Genomic DNA, 9,479 nt, shown 5'->3' with positions numbered 1-9,479 from the left:
GCAAACACCAACCACGTTTACCTCGGTGATTGCTGTGATTTCAAATACCTCAATATAAAAAGACACACTAATGTTAAAGCAGCAACTATATTGCGCGTCCCACGACAGACCTGCCTACTACCTGGTTCCAGCGTTGCCTTATCGATACCACCTGAATACCAGGATAAAATAGTTTCAGTAGAACCTAGATGCAATAACAATCAGGATGAATGGATCCAATGTGAGTTAGTGAAACTGGATCATGATATAATAACGCTCACCAACAAGTCCACCATACCCATACTCATCAAACGCCATGAGCAAGTATGTCAGATACGCCACACGACCCAATTATCACTATCCAGTGATACTTTGAAACCGACTCCAATAATTCTTACCAATGATTCCAAACAAACGGACAGGTCAGCAGAAATTTCTGTGGACCCCTCGAACATCCTTAGCCAGGAAGAGAAGACCATCTTCTTCACGACAAATAAGAAATATAATCAGGTATTTTCACCGGTAATCGGATGCTACAATGGAAGATCAGGAAATTTCCAACACAGGATTAATGTTGCCGTATCTCTACCACCACAAAGAAAGGGACGCATTCCATTATATAACCGGACAAATCTAGAGCGACTCCAAACCAAGATTGATGAACTACACGAACAAGGTGTCTTCGTACGCCCAGAAGACATAAACATCACAGCGGAATATGTAAACCCTTCATTCCTTGTTACCAAACCTTCAGGAGGCTTTCGGTTAGTGACTGCATTCACTGAACTGAGCCAGTACACTAAACCACAACCTGCTCTCATGCCCAAAGTAGATGACATCATAAGACATATTGCTCAGTTTAAATTCTTAATTAAAACTGACTTAAGTCAAGCATACTTTCAAATACCCTTGGTCAAATCATCAATGAAATATGTCGGCATCTGTACACCATTCCGTGGTGTACATGTTTATACCAGAGCGGTGATGGGTCTTCCAGGCTCTGAATCAGCTTTAGAACAATTAATGTCCAAAGTCCTAGGCGATCTAATGATAAAAGGATCGGTGGTAAAATTGGCTGATGACCTATATGTCGGGGCCAACACACCCCGGGAACTTAACAACGTATGGGAAGAAGTATTACAAACACTACATAAGAATAACTTGAAGTTATCCCCATCTAAAACGGTTTGCTGTCCAACATCGACAGAAATTCTGGGTTGGCGATGGACCAATAGAACCCTCAAAGCTACAAGTCATCGTCTAAATACCTTGGCTGGCTGCAATCTCCCTGAAACCATCAAAGAAATGAGATCATTCATATGATCTTACAAATTCCTAAGTAAAGTTATACCTAAACATTCAGATTTTTTAGCACCTCTAGATAAAGTCTGCGCAATGGGCTCGTCAAACGACAGAATCAAATGGACATCAGATCTGGAAGACACATTCCTCAAAGCCAAAGAACACCTTAAACAAGCCAAAATCCTAACCTTACCTAGAAGAGAGGACCAACTACAGATAATCACGGACGCAGCTACAACCTCTGCCGGCTTAGCGGCATCTCTTTTCGTATTAAGAGGAAACAAACCCCACCTCGCAGGTCTATTCAACGCTCGTAAAACATCCAACCAAGCAGGTTGGCTAGCTTGTGAGTTGGAAGCTCTGGGCATAGCGTCGGCTATCAAACACTTCAGCCCATATATAATTCAATCAGAAAACATCACCGAAGTACTCACGGATAGCCGACCCTGTGTACAAGCATATGAAAAACTCCAACGCGGCGCATTCTCCGCAAGCTCCAGAGTCACGACGTTCCTCAGTGTCATATCTCGATATCCTGTCAAATTATCCCATTTACCAGGTAAAAATAATATATCGGATTACGCCAGCCGAAATCCTATCCATTGCGAAGGAAAATGCCAAATCTGTAAATTCATCAGTGCCCTAGAGGAATCCGTGGTTAGAGAAGTCACCGTAAAAGACATACTAGCTGGTCACTGTCCTATCCCATACATGACTCGCAATACGTGGATTCAAGCTCAACAAGACTGTCCAGACTTACAACAAGTATATCGGCTACTACGCGATGGCAGAACTCCATCTAAAAAGAAGAAAGGGTTAACCACAATTAAAAGGTATTTACAACATTGTAAACTCTCATCAGCCCCTGCAGATGGGTTAATCATAGTTATGCGGGAAGAAGCCTTACGGCCTGCTAGACAAAGAATCGTCATTCCCCAAGGGGTATTAGATGGACTTTTGGTCGCTCTACATTTACAACTCCAACACGCCAGTAAACATCAGTTAAAACAAATCTTTAATATGGGATTCTATGCACTAGATACAGATAAAGCCATCAATCGCACCGTAGATAGTTGCCACACTTGCGTATCACTAAAGCAGGTACTGTTGGAATTTTTTTCTGTTTTTACACCAACAATTGTATACTCCCCCCCTGTGTATATACTTATATTTTTTATGCTGATTCATGATTTATATTTATGTATATATTGTTTTATTGGATAGGGTTCCGTGTCCTTTTTTTGTACGAAACTACTACGATTTTGAATAAAACCCTGCTAGTTCCGTTGTGCTGGGGCCCAAGAGAGGGAGTCTTTCTTTTCGAATTCGCCAGCTAGGCAGGAGGACGTGCATCCCATCAGCTGAGCGTGAATCCTAAAGCCTTTTCCTCCAAGAAGAAGAACTGTACAACACAGTAGACGCGACGAGGCGGTTCTCATTTCAACTTCTATTGGGCACTGCTACGGAGAGTGTTTTCAAGGAAAGAAACTCATATGCAAAGAAGTGATACAAGCTTCACAGACCCTTTCCACAGACTTGGAGCAAGCAGCGAGACTTTAATTTGACGAACTTAAAAGGTGCTTGAACTTTGAACATTATTTTTGTGAGTACGTTCCTTTATTCAAGGCTTTATTTCGGAAGTACTTTTACTTTTAATATATTCTGTGGTAGTCGGGTTAACAAACGACCCTTCCGTTAAAACATTGTTTTATATAGAAGAACCAGCATTTTTTGTTTTGTTACTGTAATATTGCGAGCGTGTTTTGTCTTCGTTATTTTGGCGTTTCTTGTTAATGCCGGCAAAGGGAAACAATTTGCAACTGTTTTTCTGTAAATAAAACCTATTTTTCATTTCAAACAAGACCTGTGTTAACTTCTTTACCCCCATTTCTTTCTTAATTTTATCCTCTTATTTTTTTTGCTGGCTTTGTTCACGCGTCGAATTTATCTGGAAGCAAGATAAATTCCGACATTTTGCAAATTGTCTTTTACCCTAAAGCGTCGTATGAACGCGTACACGTGCCTCCCTTTCCCTCCTTTTAGAGACAGTAGTTAGATTTCTGTCCTGCCGTTATTTTAACCAGGGTTAAATTGGCCTGTTTTCGCAAGCCTGCTACTTAACGCTGACGCTATCTCCCTTACCCTTTTAGCCTTTCTTTGAACTACTGTCTCATTTCTATGGTCTTGTTTGAATTAGAAAGAGAGTGTTTTTTGTATTTCCCTTTTTGTTGCAGGCGAACGTGAATTTATTTTAAACTTTTGTATTTTTTAATTTTGTTGGTCTAATTATTGTAAACCTCACGATGTCGGTCGATTCATCTTCATCTTTTCTTGTTAAGAAACGAAGTTCTTACAAAGGCAGAATTGTGACTGCCTTAGACTTATTAAAGTCAAGGGGAGAAAGTTTGTCCAGGGATTATTTTCAATCCGAGAGAGCCATAATAGAGAATTGGCTGGCGTCGGTAAATCTATTAAGTGAACAGATTTGCGACCGCCATTTGGAGGAAGATGGGGACGAGTCTGTCGTTTCTACGGACTATAGTGTTGGGGTTGAGTTTGCCGCGGGTATCAGAATGGATCTCTTCAGTTTGGCTGGCAGGTTTGATAAGCTTTCTGTCAACCCCCCAGTGAGTGCTAGCAATATTGAAAGGGCACCTATTCACCATACTTTGGCGCCCAAGTTAAATTGTCCAACCTTTGACGCCAGTTCCTTGGATGCGGATAAATTTGCGTTCAAGAACTTCTTATCCCAGTTTGAAAACTGTGTTATGAACGTAGCGTCTAAGAGCTTACGGCTCCAAATTCTAAAGAACCATCTCTCTGGTTATGCTTTCCAAATCGTGGAACCCTTAACCATTTCTGAGGAGAACTATCAGGTTGCGTTGGACCTCCTGACTGAGGAGTTTTTGGATCGGGAGTGTATTATAGATGCAATTTTGGAGCAGATTTTTGGCTCAAAACCCACGTTGTCTGAGGACTTTTCTTCAGTCAAGCATTTTTTGACAAAGATGAAGGCGGATCTTCTCGAATTGAAGAATTCGTTTGATATAGATTGTTTGGAGGAGGGTAGTTCCGGCCACAGGGTGATGAGTCATGTGATCTTCGCCAAGTTGCCTGGAGTGTTGAGAAGGGAAATGATTCGTACTGCAGGATCGAATTATCCTTCTCTGGGACAAATTTTTGCGTCCTATAATAGCATTATTCGGACTTTCCTCTTAACTAAGCCACGGGCAGCCAGTAGCCATGCGCTTGAAAAGCATAAGAAGCCCAATTATTCCTATGGTGGGAGAGCTGTAGGCAAGACCCTCAAAAAGGATTCCCTTAATAGAAAACCTACTACCTTGGAAAATTTCAAGGTTGAGTCAAAGGTGGTTCGATACAAGTCCAATTTTTGTATGACCAATGAGCATATTTCTTTCCTTTGTAGGAAATATGTTTCCTTGGAGGAGAGTCTTGCACGCTGCAAAACAGCTAATTTATGCACTTTGTGTACCAGTCGCATACACTCTACTTCCCGTTGTCCTGGCAAGACTGATAGTATTGCCTTCCAATGTTGGCAGTGTAATAGTAGAAGTCACTCTGGTGCCCTTTGCCCAGTGATTAAGAAAGCTGATGTGACATCCAATGTGTGTTATCAAAGTAGAGATCAGCATCAGGATCTCCTCCTACCCATCATGAGTATTAGGGTCATTAAAGGAGGTAAGGAGCAATGCTTTAATTGTTTGTTGGACACTGGGAGTCAGCGATCCTACCTGTCGAGTGAGTTGTTAAACCGGATAGGGTACAAGGGAGGGATAAGCGATTCAAGAGTGTATGATGTCAATACCTTTCTTGGTTCTGTCCGTAAGAGTATGAGAGAGGTTGGTCTGTCAGTGGTACTATCTGAGGGTACCCGTGAGATACCCTTCTTGATAGATGATGATATAGACATGAAATTCACTGTTCCTGGATTGTCATCAGCAGTCAGGAATTTCTCTCAGAAGTCTATTAGGTTAGCTGTGGATTTTTCGAGTGTCAGGAATGATACGATTCACGTTCATGGGTTGGTTGGTGTGGACCTGTTGCAGTACTTGCACTCAATGAAATTAATCAAGTTCTTGAATGGATATGCATGGGAGGTCGCTCAGGGCATTATCCCCTTTGGAAATGTTGAACATTTTCAGCTCTTGGAGACGAACTCTGCTGCTCGTGACTGCATGCAAGTGAACAGTTATCAAAGCATTATCTCCCAGTATTCTGCGTGTCCTGTCACACATGTTAATTTTGTAATGAATCCCAAGGCTGACTATCTGGATCCTTGTCAGACATTTGAAGAGTCGAGTGTGGAGCGGAAGCTGGACATGATGTTCAGTTTAGAATCATTGGGGTTAAAGAATGACAATCCTATAAGCAGTTTTGATGAGTCCAAGATTAGTGCTTTTCGTGACTCCATAGTTTATGAGAATGATACTTATTATGTGGAGCTTCCTTGGGAAGAGGACAAGATCAAGTCTGTCCCTTCTAACTATAATGTAGCATTGGGAGTCCTCGACCGAGTAGTCACGAATCTGACAAAGAAACAGCTCTACGAGGACTGCTGTAAAGTTTTCCTTGAACAAGAGAAGGAAGGCTTCATTGAAAGGTGCCATATTGAGCCGGCACAGTATAAAAATTATATTTGGATCCCGCATAGGCCTGTGTTTAAGAATGACTGTCAAAGTACCACTAAAATACGGCCTGTGTTTAATTGCTCTCTCAAGACTGGTGGCTGTCCTTCTCTTAATGAAGCGGCCTACCCAGGCATAAATCTGTTCACTGATATGTTGGACCTGTTGCTTAAATTTAGGACAGATAGGTACGTGTTACTCGCTGACGTCAGGAAAGCCTTTCTTATGATCAGGCTAAAGAAGGACTCGGATAAAAATAAATTCTGTTTCTTCTTGAAGTTAGGCGAGGAGTTAGTTTGCTTCCGATAAAATACACTTATCTTTGGATTTGTTGCCAGTCCTTTCATTTTAAATTATGTGCTTAAACATCACTTAAGCAAGTATGAAGAGAATGCCTGTATAAAGATGCTTAGGAGTCATTTCTATGTGGACAACTTAGTTAAAACCCATAATAGCCCTGATGAATTGTTGTCTCTTTACCAGGAAGCTGGCAAAATAATGTTAGAAGGTAATTTTCTACTAAGGTCCTGCAACTCTAATAATGAGCTGTTGAGATCTCAAATGGAAAAGGATGGGAGTTTGGTAGTTCACAATTCCTGTTTCGAGAAGGTACTGGGGTATTTATATGATCCTAGCGCCGATAAGATTAGCGTTTCCTGCAGTGCCCTCCGTACTGGTGCAAGTACTAAGCGAGAGATACTTTCACAAAACTCTAGTGTTTTTGATCCTTTGTCGCTTTGTCTCCCAATTACAATTAAGGGGAGACTGCTCTTACGAGAGCTGTGGAAATTGAAGTTGGGCTGGGATGCCCAGATTCCGGCTGAATATCTGTCTGCATGGAATATTTTATTTGAAGACCTTACACAACTGAACTCTCTGGAATTTCCTAGATACGTGGTGGATAGTTCGGCCCCTTCTCAACTGGTGGTGTTCTGTGATGCCTCTCAGAAGGCCTATGGGTTTGCGGCTTATATGGTGCAGGGGTCCTCTCAGAATGTGATATTTGCCAAGTCAAGGGTGGCTCCTTTAGCAAGTAGAACTTTGCCGACCTTGGAGTTGTTGTCGGTTTATTTGGCTCTAAAGTGCCTCCCCAGCTTACTAGAATCTTATCCAGGTATGGTGTTCTCAGGCATCTCTGTAGCGGTTGATGCACAGATTGTTTTGTCTTGGGTGTTGTCCGATACCCTCAAGACTAAAAACCAGTTTGTAAAAAACAGGTTAAAAGATATTAAGCAGAATGTAAGTTTGATAAGAGAAAAATATCTTGTGGACATTAGATTTAGATACGTCCCCACATCGGATAACCCTGCTGACTTGATCACGAGAGGTATTGCTCTGAAGAAATTTAAGCCCCAGCTCGGATTCTGGCTTTATGGACCTGCCTGGTTGGCAGATGACTGTGTTAATTGGCCCATTAGTGAGCTGAATTGTTTGAGTGCTGACAACCGCATGGTTGTTCTGTCTAATGTCATTCAAAAGGTGGGGCCAGCCCCTGAAGAAGGAGGCTTAATTGGTTTGGAGAGATATTCTTCGCTCGCTAAACTAATGAGGGTGGCTACTTATTTGTTTAGATTTGTAAATCGGTTGAAGAAGCATGATAGGGATCCTGCACTGTGTGCTAAGTTATATTTGTTCAAGCATGTGCAGTCGCAGTTTTTCTCTGAGGAAAAGCAGTTTTTGTTGAATCCGCAAGGCAAACAGGTGCTTCATTTAGTTGCGGATCTAAACTTGTTTATAGATGCTGAGGGTTTGATTAGAACCCGAGGAAGGACGGGTAAAACCGAGTTTTATGATTATGAGGTTTTGTACCCTATACTGCTGCCGAGAAATTCACACCTTACATACCTTATAATCTTAAACAGCCATTCTGACTGTAAACATCTGGGTATTGCTGCCACACTTAACAAATTCCGTTTGTCTGGTTTCTGGGTGCCCAGGGCAAGGCAAGCAGTTAAAACTGCAATTTCCTCGTGTAGTTTGTGTCGGAAATATAACTCTATTTCCTTTAGATACCCTAAGGTGACAAATTTGCCTAAACATAGGGTTAATTTGATTCGACCTTTCCTGCATACAGGAGTGGATTTTACGGGTCATTTATGGATACGGACCGAGAGTGGAGATAAGAAGGTCTACCTTCTGTTGTTTACATGTTTAAGTGTTCGAGCTGTCCACCTGGAAATCATCGATGATATGAGTACGCATTCGTTTGTGTCAGCTATGATTAGGTTTGTCAACATTTATGGTATTCCTACGCATTTGTATTCGGACAATGCTAGATCCTTTGTAGCACGTAGTAGTCTGTTTGAGAAGATGTATACCTCCGATGAGTTCTCCGATCGCTTGGGAAAGTACAACATTAAACATTTGACGATACCCATGTATTCCCCCTGGTTTGGCAGTGTCTGGGAGAGATTGATCAAGACTGTTAAACTGTGCCTATACAAGTCTATAGGTCGGGGTAGAGTCGATTACTTCGATCTGTTAACTGAGATGTCTGATATACAAAATGCTGTAAATTCTAGACCTCTCACATATAGGTGTTCAGGTGATTCTGGTTTGGAAGTCATTACGCCCAATAGTTTCATTCGCCCAAATTATAATGGTGAGGTCTTCCTTAGAATAGACAAAGATGTGTTCATGGATGAACCCCCTGCAAGAACGAGCCTTGTGGAAGCATTGGATTCGCGGGACCTACTATTGAAGAATTTCCGCAGAGTCTGGCACCAAGAATACCTACTCAGTTTGCGCGAACAGAGTAAGGACTTGTACCAGAATAACTTTCATAATATTATTCAGGTTGAAGACGTTGTTCTGGTGAAGAATCCTGCTAAATCTCGGCCTTATTGGTACTTGGGTAGGGTATTGGAACTCGTGGGAGGAGATGATGAAAATGTAAGATCTGTTAAATTAAGGAGGTCAGATGGTGGAATTCATAGCCATTCGCTAAAGCACCTGTACCCTCTGGAGTTGAGCTTGACTCATTCTCACCAGGCGGCTAATCCTCCTAATGAGAACGCTAATGAAGCAGTTACCCCTGTTGATCAACCTACGGACCAAGATGTTAGATGTGGAAGACCTCAAAGACGCAGGAGGAGGAGGAGGAGGTCTGATAATGAACATGATTTTTTGTGGTATTAAACCGAGCTAGTCGTCGTTGTTGTTTTGATTTTTTTTTTATCTGAACATGTCCCAACTGTACATCGTGTGGTATTGTGAAAATTTTCGTATTGTAAATTTTACAGGTGTCATCCAACTGTAGGTTGACTGCCATTTCCTGTTGGGGGAGAATGTTGGAATTTTTTCTGTTTTTACACCAACAATTGTATACTCCCCCCCCCCCTGTGTATATACTTATATTTTTTATGCTGGTTCATGATTTATATTTATGTATATATTGTTTTATTGGATAGGGATCCGTGTCCTTTTTTTGTACGAAACTACTACGATTTTGAATAAAACCCTGCTAGCTCCGTTGTGCTGGGGCCCAAGAGAGGGAGTCTTTCTTTTCGAATTCGCCAGCTAGGCAGGAGGACGTGCATCCCATCAGCTGAG

General features: G+C 41.7%; 2 protein-coding genes across 2 annotated transcripts; both read left to right on the top strand.

Annotated features, from left to right (window-relative positions):
- The first annotated feature begins 3,584 nt into the window (after positions 1-3,584).
- LOC145292827 (uncharacterized) lies at positions 3,585-6,236 on the top strand. The gene has a single exon (XM_080138869.1). The coding sequence runs from the start codon at positions 3,585-3,587 to the stop codon at positions 6,234-6,236; it is 2,652 nt and encodes an 883-aa protein (XP_079994995.1).
- A 96-nt stretch (positions 6,237-6,332) lies between these two features.
- On the top strand, positions 6,333-9,065 carry LOC145292826 (uncharacterized). Its single transcript, XM_080138868.1, has one exon. It carries the CDS (start codon positions 6,333-6,335, stop codon positions 9,063-9,065), a length of 2,733 nt encoding a protein of 910 aa, XP_079994994.1.
- The last annotated feature ends 414 nt before the right edge of the window (positions 9,066-9,479 follow it).

Source organism: Euprymna scolopes, chromosome 14, assembly GCF_053919585.1.
Source record: "Euprymna scolopes isolate OS-2025 chromosome 14, ASM5391958v1, whole genome shotgun sequence".
NCBI classification, from domain to species: Eukaryota; Metazoa; Mollusca; class Cephalopoda; order Sepiida; family Sepiolidae; genus Euprymna; species Euprymna scolopes.
The sequence above is the reverse complement of the archived record's forward strand: the minus strand, read 5'-3'. Positions and strand labels throughout refer to the sequence as shown.

Coding starts and splice junctions, on each gene's coding strand:
- LOC145292826 (XM_080138868.1), top strand. CDS start 6,333: ATGCTTAGGAGTCATTTCTATGTGGACAACTTAGTTAAAACCCATAAT.
- LOC145292827 (XM_080138869.1), top strand. CDS start 3,585: ATGTCGGTCGATTCATCTTCATCTTTTCTTGTTAAGAAACGAAGTTCT.